Genomic DNA, 24,989 nt, shown 5'->3' with positions numbered 1-24,989 from the left:
ATGATATTTGCAAGAATAACTTCTTAAATATCAGCTTCAAGCGTTATTTGTACTGACCTTCTTCACTTATTTAACAAAGCACAAATTATCAATACGAGCTACATAGTTAAGGATTGGCCATTTTTGGCATACCAACTATTTACGATGAGTTTATTTTTAACATTGCAGATAAGCGGAAAATGAGAGAATCGATCATGTAAGGAGCAGTGCCGTAATGAACTATCACTTGGGATAGATGAAGGCGATCAGTACTGGAGTTCAGTAGTGTATAAGTTTATATGCGTGTATTATCTCACAAACTGGTAAATTGATTTACAACATAAGTATAAACGTACATATTCCAGTTACAAGATTCTCCAAGATGACTAGGGGACGGATTTCTTACGTATAGGCAAATTTACGGGCAACCTTCAACAAGCTGAACATAATACACGTCATTTGACATAATTATGGCAAGGGAGCTTTGGGAACACTATCCTCATCAGATAGTCGGCTGGCAGACGGATGCTTACAGAGTCTTACGGGAAGGAAAAGTTTATTTTGACAGTACCATGCCGAGCTCCCATAAGTCGTGCAAAGTATTTTCATTATGAGACAGCCGCTGTCACAATAGCTGAAGCTCAAACTTTATATTCAGAAACGTCACATTTCAGGTACGCACCTGAAAGACATCCGCACGGGACTATTCCATACTTATCTTTGAAGATCCGGATGGCATGTGCACAGCTTCTATCAAATACATCTGCAAAACACCGATTTTATCTTGATTGAAAGGTTTCTAGCATCAAACTAGCATCCTATGAGTACTTTCCAGCAGGATCCTTGCTCGTAATTCAGTTTCCATTTTCTTCACTCCTTTTACAGGTAGTTCGGGCAAAAAACAGTCCATTTTGGGAATAATCTAAGGACGGCTCAATACAGCTGTTCCCATTCGGGCGTTCACAAGTGTGTACATTGTATCAGAGATCCTGGGACCTTAAAATGGCTCTGGTTGAAATTTTTCCTGTGGCTGGCCTAACCTCAGTTTTGGGAATGTATCTTTCGTGAATACGAGAGTGATTGCAGATCATTCGAGAGTATTTTTTCGGATGTTGCAATGTTATGTTCTTGGGGAATGTAGATTAGGAGACGGTAAAATTGGCTTGGAGAGAATGCATTATGTCGATTCATACATTAAAACTTGCTTTTGTTTGCAGGTATGTTAGTTGACACTCGATGGATAGCTATAGTCTATACTAGACAGCTGTCTAAGTGAGAATGTGCCAAAAAATCAGCTAAAGGAATAGCTCACATATATTTGAAGTAAGTTCTGCCAGTGCAAAGATTTATTTACCTCCAAGCACTCGTTACTACCACTTCAATTATTTACTAAAAAGAAGAAAAATCTGGATACTAGCAGCAGCGTTGCTAATTTTATAATTCCAGCCTGACGTTCATGGAAAGAAGAAGCATTCACCTATTGTCATTTAATAGTGGAATAACCTCTACACAAGCTTAGCCAAGTGGGTATTGGATGAACATTCGCTGTTTTGTAAAATGTAAAGCAAGAAGTGATAGATCGCTGAGGCGTGCGATAAAATGGTATTGGGTTTCTTGAGACCAGAAAGAGCATCAGATTGAATTGATTCTCTAGCTAAGCAGTTAAGCTGCGAGTATATATTCAAAAAATGAAGGAATCGGGTTAGGTATTCGGCCTTCGTAATTAAAGTGCTTTGAAATCAAAATATTGAAAGCAAACAAACAGTATACCAAAAAGGAAAGAATGAATTAAAAGTTGAGTTTTGTTTGCTCCTTATATGCATCATGCAATATATATGCATATGCTGCCAAGATCCCAGGAGGTCAACAAATGGTCACATAGGTTTCTTTTAAAGCGATCGGCAGACATCGAGATAGGAAGTCCTATTGTGGCTTATTATGTATCAGCTGGGTCATGTCTGTTTATAGATAGCTTTTCAAATCTGTTAATTCTGTCAATGTGCAAGAGGCTGCGGGTTTCTTAACCATATCTTTCCCAAAACGTGAGTTGCAAGTGAGACCAGGGGCTTTCTTTAGCGAGCGGTTATTAATGTATCCCATTTCGAACATCAGCGGTAATGCTTAGGCTTCTAAATCTACGACTATTCTGATGAGCACAGTATATATTGTTTGAATAATGTTTCTCCTTTTTCGTAGTTCTTTCTCCAAGTAGTTCATGCATATACTCCGGACTTGGATTGTGACTGAGGACTGAGAAGAAGAATAACATTGATGTGGGAGATGACTGGTTAGATGGTGCAATATCCACAAGTCTATTATTATATATCCAATCCATGTTATCACTACTTGATACTTGACAGCTGCTGAAATTGCATTTCCTTCGTCAACGTCTTACTTTAATTCTCTTTTAACGGAAGGGCTTATGAATTCTGACCTTTTCGTTCGCTCATGTATTGTCGCAATTACCTTGAAGGGGAAGCGGAAGTTGGATTTGCTCAGATATAGCATAATTACATTCTCTACTTTGTCGATCAAATGATTATGTTTTTTTTTTTTTCTTTATTTGTTTGATTTTGTTTTTTGATCAAGTAATATCGTCTTCTACTATATAGATACACAAGATAAGATCGTGTAACGCTGGACACTCTATACGATCAATCCTAGAATAGCGACTAATTATCCTGATGGTATCCTTGCATGTAAAGACACACACAGTGCCGAGTACAAACGTACAAAAAACAATGAATAGCACATGGAATGAACAGACCCTCTCTATTTTCCCTAACTCGTCTCATCACGCTCCATATCATCTATCTTATCAAAGAAATTCATGATTTCCCTCGCCACAGCCTCTGGCGCTTCAATCGCATGCCAATGACCCACCGCGGGAAGGATGTGAATACACTTCTTCTCTGCGGACACACCAATATTAGCATGAATTTTTACACAGCCTTCGTAAGAAGCTGTCTTATCTTCACTGCCGGCCAGAATCATAACCGGTACTTGAATTTTGGCATAATCAGACTTCTTAGCCAACGCTATAACCTGACATAAAGATAAGTAACCAGCACTGCTCGTGCCGAGTATCAAACTCCGAATGAAAGCACGTTGGGTATGTGATGCTTTGGAACCCGTAGCGGCTTTCGGTATAGAATCCGCGAGAGGTTCAAGTCCATCTATATGTCACAACTCAGTCAGATAATTCTAGAAACAGCATTCAATACTATCAAATATACATACCCGTCTCAACAGTCGCGATCCTCTTCACGAAAATCTCACTGAGAGCCGGGCTGGGATCAATCGGGCCCAATAAAATCAATCCCTTCACAGCCCGCGGGTACCGGATAGCAAATTCACACGCAATCATCCCACCCATCGAATGACCCACCACCCAAACCTTTTCATTAACCGTCGTACCGGAGAGGGAATCGAGAAGCGCAGCTGCATCATCTGCTATCGATCCTACTGTTTGTGGTGAACCACCTAGACTCGAAAGTCCTGATCCAGACGTGTCAATTGCAATGCATGTTGACAGAGTAGAAAGTTCCGGAGTGATGGTGTGGTAGAAACTAGAAGAGGAACCAAGACCGTGGATAAAAAGTGTGGTGACGGGAGTGGTCAGGTTTCCGGTCTGCGGTGTTATGGTGTAGAAGATGGATTTTCCGTTTATGGTTATGAATGGCATGGTGGAAGTGGAGGATTGGATTTAGATGATAATGATGATTTTTTCATTCTTGAAGATTTTCGTTTGCTTTTGGAGCTGGAGCTGCTTCTATGACATACCTTCCTTTCATCGCGGATAGGGCACATGCCGATAGTTTCGGGGAGCTATCCTCTACACGTGACTTCGCACGTTGTTAGGGCTCAAATGTTACCATGCACGTGATTTCAACAGCAATATATCCATCTGTCAACAATAATTGTGCAGAGGTAACATAGGTTATAAGGTTATCCACACATTTCTCATTTCACAATTCTATACCATAGAACCTCGCATACCAAACTAAATAAACCCTTACTCTAAGCTTACATTACATCTCCCAAAACCAAACAATTTTGTGCAGGGCAAATCCGGACGTCCGGTGGGGAATTCCTAGCGGGCGTACACAAAACAATGCAACGTCTTTATTTCACATCCTCATGCTCCGAATGATCTACAAGGGGAATATACGACGGAAATTCTCACAACTTTTAACTTTATATACCTAGTAATTCTATTTGCGCCTCAGGCGAGAGGTAGACACGAAATAAAATGTATTCTGTATGCGGGGGGTTGAGAGTCTGTCGGGTAATTCGTCGGATCGGGTGATGTCCGAGTCAATTATCCGCTTGTATCGGATTTGCGTCCGAGAGCTGGGGTTCTTTCCGAGGCAATGGATACTATTGCTGAAACGTGAGCATTGATGTTGAGTCTTTTATCGCGAGTCATGAGATTGTAAGCTTTTCAATATTAGATAAAATATTATAGAAAGATATTGTAGTGTACAAGTAGGTATCTACTTTATGTTTAAACCCCCATCAATACGTTGTGGCTCGATGCAGACGGGAGTGTCTTCAATCATTCCATCCATCTTTGCCCTCTTGAGATCTTCAATCATGACCTGATCTCTATAGATAAATGTTGAGGGATACCTGGTTTGTAACTATGAGATATTAACAACTAGGAGGAAGAAAAAAGAGTCAATAATACCTCGAGTAACATTTCAGCCTGACGTATCCCTAAATCCTCTGCAATGTATTTAAGTCGTCCCCGTAACCATAAGCGCTGGGAATTAGTCGCGAAATCTGAGGCTGCTGCTGCAAATACTGGCCATATTGCCCAAACACCCGTTACTCCCTTTCCACTTATTCTACTGTCTTTCCCACAGGGGAAATACGAGTTTTCGACCACAGGAATATCAGTATGTAGGGTGTCACAGCCAAAGAAGAGCGGGATGCTTGACACGATATCGTCGATCAGTAAACTTGCTTGTCGCGAAGCATTCACATATTCTGGTGTGAGCCTGTAATCGAGGCCGGAATTAAGCCATGCAGTACATCGCAGGATAGTCGTGATAATAAATAATCTCGAGGCGCGTGCAATGTTATGCGTGGTAGCCATCCAAAGCTCACCATATATATCAATTTTTCCTGGATAGCAAGTGGCAGACTCAAGGTCTTTCTCCGATATGTCGTCAATCCAAGCTGCCATTCTAGGCACCCATTCGTCGGGAAGATTTGTGTACCAATCCACGTATTCTCTCTCGATTAGTTTTGCGTTCTCCAAGTGGTCTACTACCTTTTTGACATTTTCTGCTGTGCGAGCTTCGAGAGTGCAAATTCGATGGGAGTCTGCGCGTAGGTTTGCAACTTTGAGGTTGAGCACTGATACTTGATGTTGTACTTTATCATCCGACGCAAACGATGTCCACCAATCGACACCTTCCTTGACATCCTTCGACCGGCTGATACATTCGATAGTCTATTTACCATCAGTCTTGCTTCATTAAATGATATGGAAATGAAATGCTACCATGTGCCTTCTAACAGCGTCAAATAAGGAGCGCCCAATCTTCGTATCAAGCTGGCTTCGCCCCCGAGTCTTCACCAGCGCTACAGCACCATTGATGTGAGATAACCATCCGGTCAAAGACATGGGGTGTGAGCTAAGTTGCTAGTCTGGGTTAGCATTATGTATAAAATGACGATGAGATTATTTTACCTCATACAAGGATAGTAAAAAAACTGCCGCCAAAGTAGCATCTTGCTTCGCTTTTTCTGGATCTTGAAGATCTTTATTAACTTGATTCAAAGCTATCACATACTGACTGTCAGCTAGAGGAATTAGCTTCCTGGCATCTGGCTGGTTCGCGAGAGCAACATGTGCGACGGCATTTAACGCAAGCATAAGTGTGGTTTCTGTTGATCTAGCAGCATACACCAGTGGCATGAGGAAATCCAAATTTCCTTTTCCTGTGACTCCACGTGGAAGCAGAACAAAATTAGATAAGAAAAAGCATGTGGCTCGTTCATTAATAGGGGGGGATAATTGGCAAGAGACAGCCATTTTTGGTGACGCGGGCAGCTCAATATCGACTCTTGAGACGGGCTTAAGCAAGCGGCTTGGCTCTGTATGAGTACCATCAGTAGATAAGAGGCCAGATGGGCTTGTGGTAGTGATCCAGTCGATAGCTTTGTAAATGTTTACATTATTTGGTGTATCGATTTTCCTCCTCGTTGGCCGACTGCATTCACTTTGGCATGGTGAGTGGCTGTATGAGTCTATTGTGAAAGTTGGGGTGCTTGCATCGAAAGCTATAGAAGCTTTCCGCTTGGTGGCCTTGGTTTGGTCTCGAAGCTTAAGCTCATATTCATCGCGATATCCTGTGGCTTTTGTCAACGATCGGGCCTAGATCATTTCAAATGGACCCCAATCCTTCCAAGGCATTCTCGTTTTGACTTTAGACATTTCATACATGACGGTTTACCCTCATCGCACTGAGATAACGATCAGGACCAACGCCTAAACTCTGATGTTACCATGAGATGAAAAAACACACCTTGATCCGCCTAGCTCTACATATGTAGCATCCCTTTGATGGTTTTCCCGTGTTGACCATGATGGGCTTGTCTGAATCTTTAGGTTTTGTACAATAAACTGGTTGGTATGTCAACAGTCACAAGTTTACTTTTTCTAGTGCACAAGTGACGCGAGGTAATGGCGCTGGTCAGTGATATAAGATTGATACTGCGAGTCGACATGCTGTGACTGCCAAATTTGTCGACACTTCATAAGCTCAGTTACATCAGTTGTTTCCCATTTCTGTTGCAAGGTAGATTAGTCTGTGGCACTTGCTGGAATAACGGTATCTTCCGAATTGACAAGAAAGCATCCAACACTGTAGGGTTTTTGGCATCACATCCACACATGGGACAGATATGGGACAACATCAAGAGACTTCGCCAATAATAATTCCAATAACGACGAAAAATTTGAACCTTACCCGTATGGAAACTTTATTCGAATCGTGAGATGTTTCAAACTCTGACATGTTTGCTGTTATCCCTCATACCACCTTACGCCCGGGCCGTCGTAGATCAATGAGCTTCTAGAACAATGGAGGAATAGAGATAATACGATTACAACGAAGTGCTAATCAATCTTGGAAACGGTGAGGATTCCTGACTACTCCACAATACCAGAAGCATCTAGCTGGTGGACAATAGCGGCGATGTTGACTGCTTGTGACCTGAGATATGATTCTCTGAAGCTTGATGGTTGTGGGTCCCCAAAGCACACGTGATTCATATGGGCAGAGGAGGATTAGAGTTTCAATCTACTCCGTATGCACTTGAGACGAATTGCAATCAGATGATACCTGTACATCCATAAAGTTTCAGAATTGCTTCCCAATCACGTGAGGAGTCTGAGCACTTCTACAAGTCCTTGCTTGTTGTTTGAGATATGTTAAATGAAGAGTGAGGAGACAACACCGGGATCCCCTGAAGAACCACATTGGTTGGGGGCAGTTATAAATTGTCCCGAGAACGGCCTGAGGGCTATCCAGAACCTCTGGTGCAATCATCAATGTGATGGAATGACTGCGTGTCCGCGAAGGGTGTTGGAAGCAAAGAGCACAGACATTGTGTCCTAGTTTCAGGTTCTCTCGATGTTTTCATGTCAAAATCCATAGGTACAGGTACTATGCGTTGGGAAAGGATGAAGTAGAAGAGCGTTGTCTGATAACAACCTTATCCTCTGAAAATTAATTTTGACATGTCATTAGCGCCAGTTGCCGTATCACGTGATCATTCCTGGCCAAACCCCACTTGCGATTCTTGTTCTCCCATGATTTTGATGGTACTTATTGAAATTATTCCGTTCACATCAAGTATATTTTGGTATTGAGGATTTCATTTTGTTCGTACTTGCGATTTCACTTTCACCGAATTAACACTGTCATCGCTGTATAAATGAATACCTCTCCAACTTCAAAAGTTTCCGAAATAACTCCTTCATATGGAGGTCAGGTGTGCCCGACCAACCCTCGTCGAGCCCCAAAATCCCGCCAGGGGTGCCAAAGATGCAAGGCTAAGCGCGTAAGCCTCACTTGTTACTTGTTAGAAACACAAAGGTTTCAGTACTGACTTGACAGTAGTTGAAATGTGACGAAAAGAAGCCGCATTGTCTTCAATGTCTCAAAAGAAAGGCAGAGTGTTGCTATGCTTCACAACGACTAGTTTGGTCGACGAAACATGAAAAAGTTCTTGTTGGAAATACTCACAGATCACTACCACCTTCAGCAAAAGCTCTGGAGAGAGAGCTGGTGGTAGACTCAATGCCCTCCGTGAATGCATTCCCTGGAAAAGGACCTATGCAATTTAATTCAAAGCAAGATCATTCCGAAATGGTTGAACACGATGGATCCCGTGGAAGAAGTGGAAGTGAGTCTGTCCAGGGTTATGATGTCACGATCAAGAAGAAGCTTGCTCCAGTATTCACTGATAGTCTTTCTGCCATTCGCCATCAATTGAACAACTCGAGTGTACCCGAGTTTCTTGTCCATCTTCCAACCATGCTCGTGGAATACTATTTCGGCTACATTTGTGTAATATTTTCATCCTTTGACGGCATGCTCAATCCGTTCCGGTCTACTGTTGCCCAACTCTGGGATGGATCGGCACCGATATACTACGCCATTCAAAGCATGGCCGCTGCGTACCTTTCGCATGACTTCCCACGTATGTCTACCGTAGGTATTCAAATGCAACGAGAAACATTTAGATGCTTGTATCAATCGAGCCGAGCTGGATTGGAATCCCACGACAACATCGATAAGACTCTCCTCACTGTGCTCCTGGTTGGTCAAACCACAGCATGGCATAATCCCCGGGATTTAGGTCTGACACACCTGAAAACTGCCAAGAGATTATACAAGCAACGGCTTGTTCTGCAAGGTATGAATGTTGATAGCAAAACGCGCCGACAAAATGAGTTCTTTGAACAATGTATTTTATACTGGGATTTACTAGCTGGATTTGTCGAAGATGAAGAGAATATTGTCATGCTAGGGGAAGATATATTGGTAGGAGGCCGCATGACCCCAAATACAAATACGGAAAATCGCCAAATATTTCCTCATCCATGGACTGGAGTTGCACCGAAGGTACAAGCTTTATTCGCCCAGGTAGGAAGATTGATTCGATCTTATCGCAAGTCAACGTTCAATCCAATTCCAAATGTTGCTCTTGATGATCCTTTCTTCGACTTCAGTTCGTTACCACTTCAACACAGTGTCTTCCCTAGCATCGAGTGGACTAACAAAGCCCGGCTTTTGGAAGAGCAACTACTGGCTGTGAATTTACCATCCGAAGCCGAGCTTGTGGATGCTGGTGACGAGAACACGCCCGTCAGGCAATACATTCTGCTAGCAGAAGCATATAGGTGTTCTGCTCTCCTAGAGATATATCGCGTCTTCCCTACTATCTACCTGACTCGGCAGCCCGACTCTCAAGAAATATTATCCTTGCCAGTTTCACATTCCGCGGATGAATTCTTGATATCGCTTGCACTACATATCGTATCCCTCCTCGGGAAGATTCCATCAACATCCGGTACTCGATGTCTTCAACCCATTGTCATGATTATCTCTGCAAGTGAGCTCCGGTTCTCCACAGCAGCAATGGAGACATTTTCCATCGATGCAACTTTCGGATTAAGCCATTACGAAGGTGTTGGTCACAGCCATGGTTCGGCATCAAGTGGTACAACGATGTTGAATAGCATTACTAACTTTGAGGTGGATATTGCGGCTGCCCGTCGTTTTATTGTTACTCGTTTTCAAGATTTTAAACTATCATTGCCTGCGAAACCTATGGCAAAGGCATTGATACTGGTTGAAGAGACTTGGGCGAGAGCTGACCTTGGACAGGAAGTGTTCTGGAGTAGGTGACTTGATTTCTTTTACAATTTTGATCGAAACTTAAGCCTCGAATTCTCGCTATTTTCTTCCTTATCAACGTTTAAACTAACTTATTTCCACTATAGTGGATGTAATGTCAGAAATGAATCTGGAATGTATATACGGCTGAAAATTTCTCGATATGTTCTATGTACACCTTGTTTACATTATCTTAACAGGCTGCATGTAAGTACTTCCTACCTTGACAAGAGTGCCTCTTTTTTTTTACCAAGTCCATGATTAGGGTTCTTGCCTGAAGATTCTAAGTTGCGATTCTGGACCCTTTTGACTTGATATATTTTCTAACAACCACAGCGAAAAATCTGACTGTTTCAAAGATCTTAGCTATCCGTACAGGTGAAAGATTATCTGACACTTCCTATTCCAATATTGCGACTTAGTGAAGCCGGCAATCAACCAGTTGTCTGGCACATAGTTAAGCAGTTCTAGCAGATCTACGCCACTAAGATGCACACAGCCTGTCTTGTCATCTCAACTATAGGATTTTCTAGAATATCCGGGTTGAACGAGTGATACTTGTCTAATGGGGACTAGCACCACCAACACAACAAGCGCATCTATTCACTAACCTTTACCATGGCAATGGGTTCTCAGTGTATGTTTGGTACTCATAGGCCTTTTTGAGGCTGAATCTGCAGTTGGGATCCGCTCGATGAAGGCTTCCTCTCCACGTCAATAGTATTTGAAGCGGCGAAGAAACAGCTAATGAGGAACAAGTCGACTTCAACAGCACATCGAAACCTTTTGATCCGACTCATGCAACCACTCGTTTTTCTGGTCCATAATTCGGCACCTCACTTAAGAATAGATAGTAAGAACAGATAATTAGATCGCGAGTTGACTGGCAAAAATATCATTTAGTGATGTGGATTAGATTTCTTTTTCATTCTACATGTCCCTAACATTCTACCGTCTATCGAACCAAACAGGTACTCCTGTAAGCAACCCTCAATTCATGATGCATAACTTTTTCAACTTCTATTCACATATTACCGACTTACTTTCCACCACCGTTAAGTTGTAGAATTTGTCCTATCCAAATATTAGTCATAACAAAAGGGACTTATTCATCGATAGGTCTTACCATTAATCCATTCAGATTCTGGACCTGCCAAGAATGCTACAACTCTTCCGATATCCTTTGGAACACCGACACGTCCCAGCGAACAGACAGCAGCAAGTCCCTTATCAATGACGTCTACATCCATTCCTTCAGTTCCGCCGGGAACATAATGCCATGCATTTCTATTTTCATATCAGCATTGATCATGAATTCTGAATGATACAAGATACTTACTGCTCGTACATATCAGTCTTGATCCCACCAGGAGCAATACCATTGCAGGTAATCTTCTTTTTTCCACAATCCTTGGCAAAAGACCTAACAAATCCTTCAACAGCTGCTTTACTGCCAGCGTACAAAGCATGGTTAGGTACACCGGACATATTGGCAGCAATGGAAGACATTAAAACAATTCTTCCATAGTTCTCGAGGTGGATAAGAGCTTGTTGAGCAACAAAGAATTGTGCTCTAGTATTAAGGCCAAAAACTCTGTCGTAGTCTTCTTCGGTGACGTCTTCTTCCTCCTTGAAGATCTCAGTACCCGAGTTGCTCATAACAATATCGAGTTTACCAAAATGTGCCTTAGCCTCTTGGAACAAGCGCCGAATTTCTGGTACCTTAGAGACATCGGCCTTAATAGCAATTCCTTTACTACCGAGCCCCTCGATTTCCTGAACGACCTGCTCAGCCGGTCCAGCGGAGTTGGCATAATTGATAACAACGCTCGCCCCACGGGCGGCAAGCTCAAGAGCAATACCTCTACCAATTCCACGACCGGAACCTGTCACGAGGGCGACCTTTCCCTCAAGGGTTTTAAATGGAGCTGGTGACACAGACATTGTGTTGTTTTATGGAAGTGTAAACGTGAAAATGGGTATACAATATGAAAGTAGAAAACGCACGGGGGAGGTTGTACAGCAATATAAGAGATGTGGGACGATGTATGAAATTCTATTTTGAAATGGGCAATCAACATCTTATATCATTGGACAAACCGGATCGCGACAGCTCCTCGGACCTTTCGGTCTTCGGCCATACACAAGGAAGTGGCGACAATCTAGGGACATCCGTTCCGCCCATAGGCAATACTCATGCAGCGTTGATTTTCGATTATATTGACCCATGCAATTCCGATGCGCTGAACGGAGGTGAACAAACTGCAAAGTACCCGACCTACGCGATTTATCTAATTAGGCTATCAACAAACAACAGGGCTTGATACCTCGAGGGCTCCATACAAACAGATGTTTTTCGAGTATTTCAATAGTCATTCATCGCAATTATTGATGGTATGTTTCAATATAGTCCGCACAGCAATGCACAGATTCCGATAGTAGCATTAAGTGTAGTCCGCTCACCCACTAGGGTAAGCGAAGGCTTCGTAAGCTGAAGGTCTGATCATACACCAACCAAGTCAGTGATTAAGGCTGATTCGTTCTTCCTTGAGAAATCCCGATTCTTTTCCTACCATCCGATCTAAGTCATGTCAGGTTTCGTTTAGTGGAAACTACATGACAATCAATACGAGTAAAAGTCCAAGATGTTTGACGGTGTCGAGGGGCCGCTTTGGCTGGGCTTTTGACACCATTTTTAGGGGTAAAATATCCCCACATTGAGGTTCCACCGGTGAGCCCATGCTTTAGATCGACATTGATAGCTCCACGATCTGCAGAACTTGTTCATTGGACAAAAGGATCCACTATGAACAATCTCAACGTAAATACACTAATTTCACAATCAATAAACATCAGATATCAAGGAACGGAGACTTGCATAGTCCAGTCAATGTATCAATATGCGACTGCGAAATGCAACAGACGTAGCTTAGCAAGCATTAACATGACCCTAGTAAAGTCCGGATTACGATTATCTTCTCAGCCTTAGCTTACGGAGCTCGAATAATTGCAGCGATACGACATGCACCCACCCCTCCAACCTTCGTTTTGGCTGTTTCGATTCCATTCAGAAAAACAAAGGAAGTCCGACCAGATCCCCGTATTGACAGCGTCTTAATATACCATTACTAGGATATTAATTATTTTGTCCATTAGCAAAAGATATCAAGGGTCATGGCGTGTAGGTTCGTCCCGGAGGGCGTACAAGCACCCGGACTCTGGAATGTGGCCTAAAGAGCGAAGCCGCGAGGCAAGAGGGGTTTTGTGAGCTCAAGTTCAGGATAGCTCCTGCTTAGATTGGCATGGATGAGATCGTACTTAAATGTTGTCGAAGTCGCTGATCTTTTGGTTTCATTCTGTCATTGCGTGCACTTTCCTCTACTATTCGAATAAATACATCTCTGACAAAATTACACTCCCGAACCAAATATGGCTCAAAGCAGAATTTCTTTTGAGGGTAAGCAACTTCCGAATTGTCTCTGTACAATACATTGATGAGGAATGATGCTAACAAGATATAGATTACCTCGACCTCACAGCATTGGTCTTCGATTGGGGTGATAGCTACGATGCAAAGGTACATACATAATCTTCCCCAAGATATTTCAATGCCCTAACAAACCACAGGATTGGAAACGACTCGAATCCATCATCGCCCCCAATCTTCTCGTCGACTACACCACCATCGGCAAATCCCGCTGGGACTCTATGCCGGCCTCAGAATTCATGGCCATGGTAACCGATGATGATTTTCTCGGCGACCCCTGCGTCAAAACCCAACATCTTCTCGGCGCCACCCGCTGGGAAAAAATCTCCGATGATTATGTAATTGGTCATCATCAATTGAGAGCTGGTCATCAAGTCTACAAAGATAAGGATTTGAAGGAGATTAAATTGAAGGGACACAGTCATGCGACTAATGAACATTATTACAAGAAGATTAATGGGGTGTGGAAGTTCGCGGGTTTGAAACCACTTGTGAGGTGGAATGAGGGGGATGGGGAGAATGATTTCTTGAGGGTTTTTAAGGGGAGTTATAAGCAGTAGGGAGATGAGTATTTGATTGCTCGAGGGGTTTGAGGTGTTTCATTGGACAGGGGGATACTACGCGGATGAAGTATTTCTTTGATTTTTCAATCGATTATTCCTGAAATATGAATGTCTGATACTTAGTGAAGAGTACCTCCCTCCTCTAAACATGAACATTGTTCCCCCCAAGTACCTCGCCAATGCTTTTTCCATCATTGGCTAGGGTTTCAACCCATTTATTTTTGTTGCATATCTAACTTTCGTTATAATATTTTCCTTAACCAAAAATTTATACGCTCAATTGGTGGCGGCTTTGCAAATATAAAACATGTATCCTCCCTTCTTCCCCAATTAGTACTTAACTCACCATTAAACCAATATGCAGGATAGATAAACCTTCATCTTCTTCCTCGAATCGTCCCTATAGCTGTAAATTACAAATAATCAATTAGAGTCTATCCACCTATTAACTAAAGTTTACAGTTGCGTCATCATCAGTTTTATAGGTAAGGATATGATATGATATACATTTTTACTCTTTCATATCAGTGAATCCAAGGTTGTCTGTTGATAGCTACCTATACTAATATAATAATAAGAGAGACGCGGCGAGAAATTAGTTACTGTAAGAAGTAGGAGGAAAATAAGGGGAAGTGAGGGAATTGCGAGGAGGTGTATGGATACATAAACCGCGCCTTCGCTATGCGACTGGGTTTCTTTTCTTCTTCTTTAGGCAAGAATCTAGAGAAGGCGAAATGCTAGGACAATACTGCTGAGGTTGAACTTGGTATATGGTGTATAGGATGTTGAAAACAAAATGATTTCTTTTCTATCCTAGATTTGGGTTTTCTCCAATCTTTGTTTTCTTTTTTTGCTCTTGCTGTTGGCTAGGTATTGTGAGATGAACATTATCACTTTCCATAGGCAGTAAGGTTCCATAAAATTTTTGAATTTCCTGTGCAACCGCGATAAGCCAGCTTTCATTATTCAATAACATGCTCTCTCGTTGCCAAACGAGGAGTTTCTTGCTCTCATTTTTGTAGATCATAAATACAGCGAGTGATATATAACGCCTTATAAAAAGATCTAATACATCCTCAGACTATATTAAAAAGGCCATCCAACAAAACGCTAATTACAAAAACAAGGCGAGCGAGAAGAAAGAAGATTAAGAAAGAATCTGGAAATATTACTTGCTTATAACACTTGTGTATAACTATTCGTCGTTTATCAAAATTATATCAATAGTCATATAAAATACTTAAATTCTTTTATTTTTGAAATTAATAATGTGTAGTATATTTTTATATAAAATTTAAAAACATTTATACATTTTATTCTTTAAAACTGTTACGAGGTTTGCCGTCTAGATCGTGTGGAAGTGCTCTAGGCTCTCGAGGTGGTTTATAACTAGGCGTCAAGCAGGGACTTAAGTAATGACAATGATGATATGCAATTCGTAACTAATAGTAGAGTATACTAAATGATTGATCTTGATCTTGAGCACGAAGCTCTATACAAAGGGAATCCATCTTGATTATATAGACCTTCGTGTTCTGAAAGTCGATCGACTCTTGAAGGGCCGATCGATTCCTACGAAGTCGGTCGGCTTTCGGATCAGGTGACACTTGTCACATGATCCTGTTAACTAATTGGTCACCTGATGCAGGTGATGTTACGTCGTCGTAACAAAAACTTTTATTTATAATAATATTTTAAATTGAATTTTAAGAACTAGCAAACATAGAAATTCACTAGAAAATTAAACAAAAATCAATAACTCTCTGAAATATTTTCTTTTTTCAATTATATAAATTTTAATACCATAATATAACTTGATAAATGAAAATACCAAAAATAAATACTTTTATATATGTTAAAGTGAATGGTTCCTGCGTAGCACGTGCACAGGGCACTAGTCCTATTAGGACTAGATTAAGAAGCTCTCTGTAGGAGAGCTTCGCACTTCCGTAGAACTAAGATAATGGGTGATTTATATAGGAGGCCAATATAGCCTCAGTGTAACGATACTATACTGGAGGCAGCGGCTGCCTAAGGTTTCGTCTGGTTGGTAGTTGTGGGTTAAGGCTTTATCACTGGTCTTCACTTGGAAGTGAAGTCGTTACTAGATCAAGTAGAATGTAGGTAAACTAATTGATAACTAAGTTGAGCACGAAGCTCCTTAACTACGAGACTAAATGAATGTTTATATACCCTATATCATCTTTTGAGGACCCTTGGGACCCTAAGGTCCAAAAGGTCCTCGAGGTCACGTGAATTAATGAATCGTGACGCTCAGATGTGACAGAAAAGTCGTAAACGGAGTCAATTCAATTACTTAGAATCTAAAACTAAAGAACTAAGAAGATTCTAAGTAAGAAGGTCTTTATATACAGGGCTAGTGCACGTGAGCCACTAGTGGGTAACAACCGTCACGTAACATCAGATCTGCCCTATCAGCTTCCCACTATTCCCTGTGTAAGGTCATTCCTTTTAACAATATAATTAAAAATAAAACAAAATGAATCTTTTGTATATGATTTGATTTATAACAAACAGCTCCACACAGTTACTATAAGTAAAATCCAAAATGAATATCCATTCACTCCCTTCTCCCTCCAATTAAAATATGTTTTTTCTATACAGATATTTAATTTGTTGCATATCTGAAAACCGCGGTCAGACCATGGTCCAGTCTAGATCCAATCCAATCCACCACTCCAACTTCATCCAGCTCCATCCCTAGCCTAAAAAACCTATACTAATCAAAAATCAAAAATCCAAATACAATAATAGTAAAAATCCATTCACTAAACCTACAAGATTAGAATCAAGATCGTATCCAGGTCAAGGGAATTCATTCATTCATTCATTACAGCTAATCCTAAACATCCACCAGTTTACAAGCCAGCGTGATAGCGTAACTTCCCTACAGATACTAACTAACTGACTTTACTTCCGCATAGATCTATTCGAGAACAATTATCTCTCTCTATTAATCTATAGAAGAAACAAAGACTGACTGCCTATACTATCTAAATGCTCTTTTCAAATCATACATACAAGATCCAATGTACATGTATGTATGTAGCGAGAGTATCATCACGACCAACCCACATCCAGCAAAGTATCTCCTTAAAAATGGCGAGATCTAAACAAATTCCACCATTCCGCTATCCCCTCAAATCCATTCCATCAACACACCCATCTGTCACGATTCACCATTAGGATTAGTGTCCTGAGGCAAATAGAGGATCACGTGATGGATAGACTGGGTAGACCAGTCTATCCAGGCTATCCAATAGCATTCAGAAGTATATAGTCAGAGTAGTTTCATAGTATAGGAGCTTCGTGCTCAACTTAGTTATCAATTAGTTTACCTACATTCTACTTGATCTAGTAACGACTTCACTTCCAAGTGAATACCAGTGACAAAGCCTTAACCTATAACTACCAACCAGACGAAACCTTAGGCAGCCGCTGCCTCCAGAACAGTATCGTTACACCATCCTCCATCAGATCTCTATAATCAAAGCCCAAATACACCCAACCCCCACCCCCCCTTCAACCACCCACACACACTCCCCCAACCCTATAATCCAGCAAGATACAAACAAACATACAGACAAGACAGGTAATTCCATCCCATCCCCATCCCCATTCCTAGCGCTCAAATACATAGATACCTATCCAACAAACCCCAAAAAAAGCAAAAATCAAATACCAAATTCTCACTTATTCACACTTTCCTCTACTCTAATTGCCAATATTCAAAAGAGAGACTCATGAAAATTTATGCATACCTATCTAGTTTTTCTGAGGACTTGGGATCCTTCTTGGTGGTTTGTTCTACGTTGGAATTTTCTTGGGGGTTCCTGCTTGCTGGGTATTAATTACGTTGGGGCTATGTAGTTTGTATGGAGAGGGATGAGATATGGGATATGAGATAGGAATTGTGTAGGGGAGGAACTTTGCTATATATACCTAGTAATATTACTAAAAATGCAGAATTCAGATGTGCAATAGGGGATATTGATTCTGAAATTTAGTAGCTAGAAGATTGTCTCGCTGAAAGGACTTGGATGTCAACGTATATAATGACCGCTAACGAAATCAGGACATCACCATCCACATGCAAACTTCAACATTCGGTATAAAACTTCGCGCCCTCGAATCCAGCACTTCCCTCTATCAAACCATTTACCTTTTCACCACCATAAAACCCATAAAAAACCTCTCCATCTCCTCTATATCTTCCAATTCCCCAATCCAACTAACATGTTGATCCGGTCTCAACACTACAGCACATCCTCTCTTCTCATCAACACCATACCCCTCATACGCCTTCCCATGCCCCTCCTGATACGACATATCATCTACATAGACCTTGTTGTAGTCATATCCATCCCTCTGACTCAAATGATGGAAGATATCCGGGAGATCTAAAAGTTCTATATGTATTCTTGGTGCGCTGTGAATCATGAGGACTTCGATTACTGAATCGATGGCTTTGGTTTCGGGTGTGAACTTTTGGACTAGGTCAGGTAATTCCTGACCTAGAGTGGTTATTCGAGACATTTGGACATCATTTGAGATATCCCCAGCAAAAATAACAATTCTCCAGCGTCCATCACTCTTTAAACGTTCTTGGAAATGCCAAGGTCTCGCATCCGATTGGTTAAGAACTTTGAAACTAGGCAATCGTATACCAATTTTGATATTAGAAGCCAGATGTTGTTTACCTGTAACTCTAGCTGTAATTTTCTGGGCTACATCAGTCCCATCTCCTTGCTCTGCAGCATCCCCCTCTTTCGCAACGATGATGCTAGCACCGTAATTCACGGCTACACCACTAGCAAACAAACTCCCCTTTTTGAAAACGTCTTTGAATTCATCCATGCTAATACCTGCCTCATCCGTGGCATCTTTTGCTGGACGACCAGAAAAGAGTCGAGAGAATTTATGATCGAATGCAATGAGATCTTGGGCAATCCGTCGACGTTCTGATTGATAAGTCTTCAGGATTGATCGATTAGCGGTTCCATTAAGAACAGCAGCTATTTTCCATCCCAGATTGTAAGTGTCTTGCATGCTAACATTCATACCTTGTCCAGCTTTCGGTGAATGAGTATGTACTGCATCACCAGCTAGAAATATACGCTCGTTCTTGGAAAAGTTCGAGCCGACTCGTTGACCAATTTGATAAGCTGTCCACCAATCACAATACTCATAATCTAGCTTGTATGGTGCTATTGTTCCTCGAGCGGCTTCCAAAATCATCTTTGGATTGATGGCCGACCGCTCAACCTTTGCCCCCTTTTCTGTAGTAGTGATTTGAATGTAAAGTCTGACGAGCTTATTTTCTCTTGGTATAACCATCATACTTCCTGAGCTTGCTGAGTGAATAGTACATCTCATTCGAATGTCGGGAAAATTTGTGATTGGAATAATATCGAGTACACCCCAAATGTAATCTGTTTGTTCACCTTCGAGTTTGAATCCTAGTTGCTTTCTGGTCCAGGAATGTGCGCCATCGCATCCTATCATGTACTTTGCCTTTACGATCTCACTGCTTCCTGCCAAGCCATTTTTATGTGCGTTGTTTAGGAGTTCATCGGTATCATCAGGCGCCAAATTACTTCGGAAGAGGCCATCGGAAGTTGCTCCTCCATCCACTGTTGATTGATTCTGCTCGGGATTCGCTTGATCTTCACTGAGATGCTGTAAAAGAACTTCAATAGGGTATTCGTTCGGATCGTCCGCTTTTGTTCCGTCGAAAGTGAGCTTGTCCGGAAGAACCCCGCGCTCAACTCTGATATTGCTATGCTGTTTTAGAGAATCGAGAAAGAAACGTTCTATTCGACCTAAGAAGAAACATCCACGTTAGGTCATTTGGCAGATTTGTAGCAGACGAAGTTTACCTTGGTGCAAAACTGCCTCGTGAAAGCGACTAATGCCTGGAATAGTATCCGGTAGTCTATCGGATCTTCTCAGCCTTCCTTCAGAATCTGGGTTCCAGAGGCAAACCTCAAGTATATGATTGCTTTCCTTCCATGCCCTATCTGCAAAGTCAAACGAGTCGAAGATTTCTAAGGAGCGACATTGAAGCCCATCTGCTTGACTGTTGAGCAGTTAACATTTATTCATGAGCTCGCCAATGTTGAAAGACCTTGACAATACGTACCCGTTATAGATCTTGGTACCCCTCTTGTCGATAATCCTCGCATTGATCCCACATCTCGCCATCCACGTTGCGGCCATTAGACCAGCTGGCCCGGCTCCGACGATGAGCACATCGACATGAGAGACAGTATCTGTAGCCATTTTATTGTAACTGGCGAAGACCTACCGTGAAGCCTTCAAGTTGTGAAAATTCCCTAAGTAACGAAGAAATATGAGAAGAAGAATAATAATAGAGATACTCAAGTAGCAGTGGATGAGCTTCAATGCGGGGTTAGATTTTAGGGCTACGATTGGCGTACAGGTACAGAGCGTGGAAACTTTCGCTATCCCGGTGACGACGATGATGATAGAGCCATGGTTTTACCGTAACGGGAAAGTGGGGTGGGTCGTTACGGGCGTGAAAATTGCTTTCGAGCTTCTCGAACTGATATGCACTTCATTGGCCCAGGCCTATGTGTTTCCATCTACCGAATGACCTACCCGCGTTGGATGCATTATTCAAATATTCAACAGCTTCAAATGCTGAGCGGGCGGCAGTACCCACATGTTCCTCCCCCGACGCAGTTGGTGTGTAATGTTGTTTGGTAAGAACAGTTGGAGAACGATAATGGAGTCGTTCTATGTGCATTAGTTTCCCTTTGTCGTCTCACAAGTCTGAAGCTTCCTATTGGCTGTGGGCAATGTACCACCGGCGTACCTTATTATCTCCCCGATCGCTTCGGGTCCATATTAAATCATGTACCGTTCGCGACCCAAGCTCCTTCAAATGACATATTCCATCAACACCAAAATTGATTCACTGTGGAGTCGCGGGGATCTAACACATAACAATTGTAATATCTGGAACTGCTTGTCTCATCAGTTGTCATCTATTAGAAATGTTGGGAGCTTTGTGGACCAGGAACCTGTGCCCTTTGTTGGTTCACCTTACGCCGCTTGATCCGACGGGAGTGCAGTACCCTTCCGATGGATATAAAGTTCAATATCATCTAACATTCCCAATGAATTGAACGATATATTGCTATCATTTCACATTTCTCAAACTCGCAGACATCATTTACATATCCAAGATGACGAGCATAATTGAGCACACAAGTGGCGCTACCTCACACAAATTCGATCCAAACTTCACACAAAATGTAATCGGCGCAATGGGACCCAAGACTAGTCCTCGCATGAGGGAAGTGATGAGCTGTCTCATCAGACATGTTCATGATTTTGCGCGAGAAGTGGAACTTACAGTAGATGAGTGGATGCAGGGAGTCGAGCTTCTCAATGAGGCTGGAAGGATGAGTGACAATAAGAGAAACGAGGGACAATTAGTTTGCGATGTCATTGGCTTGGAATCGTATGTTTTCATTCTCCAAGAAGCATTGATATGTACTTCTAACATTCTTATGAATTTTCAGCCTTGTGGATGAAATCACATTCAAGAAAGCTACAGACGCAGTCGACGCTCCTACCGCAAGTGCGATTCTCGGACCGTTCTTCCGACAAGATGCTCCTGTGCTAGAGAACGAATCTTCCATAATTCAAACGCCAGTCGATGATGGAGAGATAGTATATATGCATGGAACTGTCACAGATCATAAGACCAGGGAGCCTATAGCTGGTGCCACAGTGGATGTGTGGCAGGCGTCCACCAATGGATTATATGAACAACAAGATGATGACCAAGCAGACAATAACTTGAGGGGAAAGTTTAAGACTGACGAGAATGGACATTATGGATTTTACTGCTTAAAACCAACTCCATATCCTGTACCTTTTGATGGTATGTGGAACGTCACGTCATTCTAGAGAAACCATGCTAAAACCCCCAGGCCCTGGCGGCAAGATCCTACAGTTATTGGACAGGCATCCTTTTCGACCCGCGCATATCCACCTGATCGTAAGTCCTAGCCTTCATAAAGAAAGATTATCTCTTTTTCCAAGCTAATATTGAAGCCACAGGTCCAACATGATTATTACAAGCCTCTCACAACCCAGATCTTCGACTCAAAGGATAAATACCTTCAAAATGATTCCGTCTTTGCCGTTAAAGATTCGCTGGTTGTTGACTTCGTACCTTTGAAGAGTAATCTCAAGGCAACATTGGAGCTCAACTACCCTGTCATTCTTGTTCCTCAAACCGGAGCATAGAAAGTAGTTGCAGTTCACTATTGGATTGTGGGGGCATCTTGGATTTTAACTGTGATTATCTGGCAACTAAATGTTTGAGGAGCTTGATTATATCGAATGTTTACGAACAAAATTTTAGAAATCTATTAATCTTTTTTTCATTTTTGATTCCTGTCACGTGGCACCTATTAGATGGGTGGATTTGTGTGGTGAAAGACTCTCTCCTATCCACAACTTGTTCGTTCCAGGCCAAACACTGACAGTCTTTAATGAATACTTGACTACTTGACTACGGCTTTTCAACTAAAAGACTACTTGTGTGCAAGGTCACTGGAGTTCTTACGACCCTAGCTGCCCTGTTTCCTTAAAACTGATATGCTTGCCTGGTTGTCAATTTGGTAATAGGGTCACGCAGTCCTTATTTTCCATGAAGTCAGCTGAAAGATATCCTATCAACTAATTGATCGTCTCTTTTTCATACATTAAAGCCCTGTTCTGTCTTTCAAAATCCCGTACGGGGTAGAATGTCTACCATACCGATAAGACTTTCGTATACCACGATAGAGCGGAGCTTTTCAAGATTAGTTGCTACAGTAATGACTGCCGCCTAGTCCATGATTCACGAGGATATCTTTATGGAACTTCGTTTCATATATGTTCTCCCTTGTGAGTTGAATGATATATGGAATTAGCTGTATGATAATGTGATGCAGTCTCTTACGGTACAGTATGAGTGGCTCTGGCATTTCCGTCCTCCCTCGTCCCTCAGGCAAACACCTTGAGTAAAATTACTCGATTAGCGGCTATTTGGATTGTTTCGAGCATGTGACACAGAGTATACTAGAGTTCGCCGTACAGAGATGATAATGTTCTCTATAAAATGCTTTCATTATGATCTCAATACTTTTTAGAACTTTGTTTCATACACGAGACTTACCTCTTAACGACTACATAAACCACCACCACAGAATTCCATAAACATCGAGTCATCTCAATCCCACGCCTTACAGAAACACTATCTCAAGGGCACATATACATGTCACCTTAAACCATAACATGACCTGCTTCAGAATTACCCGTAGTCCGCAAGACCAACATTTACCGCTGGCTGTTGGCTTCAAGAACGGTATCGTTAAGCTTTTGGACACTAGAGGCAGTAATAATACCCCCAGCAATATCACAATAACACAAGCTAATTTCAACAGAAATCTGGTCTATTTCAAACTACGTAGTCTGCGAAGATGGTATCAGTAATCCAGCCAATTCAAGTAAGTTGCTTGTCACCTACAGAATAAAAGGAGGGTAGGTCAACTAACCCACTAATAGGGGAACAACTGTACGAGGAATACCTCGAGTGCTTCCGAGACAGAATAAATATGTTCAGTAGGTGGAGTGCTGAAGCTAGTTTGCATGCTCAAAAGCTGATATAATATAGATATTAATACAGTTGGGTATGAAGAAAAAGTTTCATGGGCCCATTATATCGAACTAATCCGGCTTCATGGTGCTTGTCAGACTGTTCGTCAATATAGACCCGAGCTCCACCCAATGTTTGATTCTCGAGGAAATGAAGATTCCCCTAAGTTTAATCCGGAAGTCGACTCGGTCGATGCGACTAGCGTGTTTCGACCACGCACTCTTGCTTTTGGAGAACAGGCATTTATCACTGCTAAATATCCATGGACGGTGCTGGTTGCACAGGCAGAGGATATTAATACTATGACTAGCTGGTGTCCTGCTTTTCCTCTACGAGAGATATACACTCAAAGTCAACAGTGGCAGGGTCTGCCAATTCATGTTAATAGTATTCGCGGCAGTGTCGAGCCCACTTTTGCGCAGCAGCAACACTTAAATGCGGGTTCTCCAAGCTATCCAATTTCTCGAACGTATGTTTCCAGACCATCAAATACAGTTTATAAAGCATTAGAAGGTAGTAAACATACCCAAACTATCCCCGCCAACGGTACAAACTCTGGAACGCAGAAGACCCATCAAATTTCGGAAGAGGAGAACATCTCAGATGTCCAAGCTGTCGCTACTTCAACCCATCAAGAGAACAACACCAACATTCCAATCGAATCCAATTCCCCCATCCCCGAACACCTAAACTGCGCCATCCAAATAAAAGTACCCAGCCTCGCCACACCCCAAGAAATCCTCAACACAATCCGCACCGGCGCAATCTACTCCCTCAACCGCGTAGCCACCTCAAACCACACCTCCCTCATAGACATAATATTAATGACCCATTCCAGCGCCCAAAACTACATCACCACAACGCGCAACAACGAAAACCTCCTCATCCGCAATAAACGAGTAATAGCAACCTGGCACCCCAAACCCACCGGCCCACGCGAAAAGAAAAACGTATCAAGAGTACTCAAGATCACTGGACCAGCGGAGGCATTCAATTTGAGGAAATTTATTCGCTATGCGAGGTCTTTTTGTTGGGTTGATTGTGTGAATCAGTGGGAGCGGGTTGTAGGGGGGGAGTGTGAGGTGGTGGTTGAGTTTGGGAGTTTTAGGGGGCAGGCAGAGGTGGTTCTTGAGGGGGTGCGTGCGGATCCGGGGTTGCTGGGGTTTAGGGTGGAGTTTTTGAGGGATCCTTGTTATGGGGGTGAGGGGGGTTGAGTTGATGGGTTTTGGTGGTGCTGGTTAAGTGTGGGAGTTTGAGATATCTAGCTTTATTGTGGTTTTATTTGCAGCTTTCGGGGAGAATCTCTCCATATCATGTATATTGAAAAAGAATAAAGCCAT

General features: G+C 42.1%; 9 protein-coding genes across 9 annotated transcripts; 4 read left to right on the top strand and 5 right to left on the bottom strand.

Moving 5' to 3' along the window:
- Positions 1 to 2,760: 2,760 nt before the first annotated feature.
- SS1G_13319 (hypothetical protein) lies at positions 2,761 to 3,664 on the bottom strand (the record flags this gene model as incomplete). The annotated part of the gene is made up of 2 exons (XM_001585752.1): positions 2,761 to 3,155; positions 3,220 to 3,664. The coding sequence occupies 2 exons, from the start codon at positions 3,662 to 3,664 to the stop codon at positions 2,761 to 2,763; spliced, it is 840 nt and encodes a 279-aa protein (XP_001585802.1).
- Positions 3,665 to 4,300: 636 nt separating this feature from the next.
- On the bottom strand, positions 4,301 to 5,908 carry SS1G_13318 (hypothetical protein; the record flags this gene model as incomplete). The annotated part of the gene is made up of 5 exons (XM_001585751.1): positions 4,301 to 4,419; positions 4,505 to 4,622; positions 4,670 to 5,440; positions 5,567 to 5,632; positions 5,681 to 5,908. 5 exons carry the CDS (start codon positions 5,906 to 5,908, stop codon positions 4,301 to 4,303), a joined length of 1,302 nt encoding a protein of 433 aa, XP_001585801.1.
- Positions 5,909 to 6,908: 1,000 nt separating this feature from the next.
- On the bottom strand, positions 6,909 to 7,010 carry SS1G_13317 (predicted protein; the record flags this gene model as incomplete). Its single annotated transcript, XM_001585750.1, has 1 exon — positions 6,909 to 7,010. The coding sequence occupies one exon, from the start codon at positions 7,008 to 7,010 to the stop codon at positions 6,909 to 6,911; it is 102 nt and encodes a 33-aa protein (XP_001585800.1).
- Positions 7,011 to 8,366: 1,356 nt separating this feature from the next.
- On the top strand, positions 8,367 to 10,321 carry SS1G_13316 (hypothetical protein; the record flags this gene model as incomplete). Its single annotated transcript, XM_001585749.1, has 4 exons — positions 8,367 to 9,231; positions 9,301 to 9,903; positions 10,007 to 10,036; positions 10,236 to 10,321. The coding sequence occupies 4 exons, from the start codon at positions 8,367 to 8,369 to the stop codon at positions 10,319 to 10,321; spliced, it is 1,584 nt and encodes a 527-aa protein (XP_001585799.1).
- A 374-nt stretch (positions 10,322 to 10,695) lies between these two features.
- On the bottom strand, positions 10,696 to 11,843 carry SS1G_13315 (hypothetical protein; the record flags this gene model as incomplete). Its single annotated transcript, XM_001585748.1, has 4 exons — positions 10,696 to 10,738; positions 10,943 to 10,973; positions 11,026 to 11,186; positions 11,239 to 11,843. 4 exons carry the CDS (start codon positions 11,841 to 11,843, stop codon positions 10,696 to 10,698), a joined length of 840 nt encoding a protein of 279 aa, XP_001585798.1.
- Positions 11,844 to 13,328: 1,485 nt separating this feature from the next.
- SS1G_13314 (hypothetical protein) lies at positions 13,329 to 14,616 on the top strand (the record flags this gene model as incomplete). The annotated part of the gene is made up of 5 exons (XM_001585747.1): positions 13,329 to 13,356; positions 13,421 to 13,476; positions 13,527 to 13,942; positions 14,412 to 14,434; positions 14,528 to 14,616. 5 exons carry the CDS (start codon positions 13,329 to 13,331, stop codon positions 14,614 to 14,616), a joined length of 612 nt encoding a protein of 203 aa, XP_001585797.1.
- A 3,105-nt stretch (positions 14,617 to 17,721) lies between these two features.
- SS1G_13313 (hypothetical protein) lies at positions 17,722 to 20,252 on the bottom strand (the record flags this gene model as incomplete). The annotated part of the gene is made up of 5 exons (XM_001585746.1): positions 17,722 to 17,803; positions 18,133 to 18,985; positions 19,034 to 19,792; positions 19,850 to 20,049; positions 20,113 to 20,252. The coding sequence occupies 5 exons, from the start codon at positions 20,250 to 20,252 to the stop codon at positions 17,722 to 17,724; spliced, it is 2,034 nt and encodes a 677-aa protein (XP_001585796.1).
- Positions 20,253 to 21,181: 929 nt separating this feature from the next.
- Positions 21,182 to 22,253, top strand: SS1G_13312 (hypothetical protein; the record flags this gene model as incomplete). The annotated part of the gene is made up of 4 exons (XM_001585745.1): positions 21,182 to 21,459; positions 21,521 to 21,885; positions 21,935 to 22,002; positions 22,065 to 22,253. 4 exons carry the CDS (start codon positions 21,182 to 21,184, stop codon positions 22,251 to 22,253), a joined length of 900 nt encoding a protein of 299 aa, XP_001585795.1.
- A 1,035-nt stretch (positions 22,254 to 23,288) lies between these two features.
- On the top strand, positions 23,289 to 24,863 carry SS1G_13311 (predicted protein; the record flags this gene model as incomplete). The annotated part of the gene is made up of 4 exons (XM_001585744.1): positions 23,289 to 23,388; positions 23,438 to 23,500; positions 23,559 to 23,615; positions 23,680 to 24,863. 4 exons carry the CDS (start codon positions 23,289 to 23,291, stop codon positions 24,861 to 24,863), a joined length of 1,404 nt encoding a protein of 467 aa, XP_001585794.1.
- Between the last annotated feature and the right edge of the window lie 126 nt (positions 24,864 to 24,989).

Source organism: Sclerotinia sclerotiorum, genomic scaffold (genome assembly GCF_000146945.2).
Source record: "Sclerotinia sclerotiorum 1980 UF-70 scaffold_24 genomic scaffold, whole genome shotgun sequence".
Lineage (NCBI taxonomy): Eukaryota > Fungi > Ascomycota > Leotiomycetes > Helotiales > Sclerotiniaceae > Sclerotinia > Sclerotinia sclerotiorum.
Note: the sequence above shows the minus strand (reverse complement) of the source record. Positions and strands in the feature narration are given on the sequence as shown.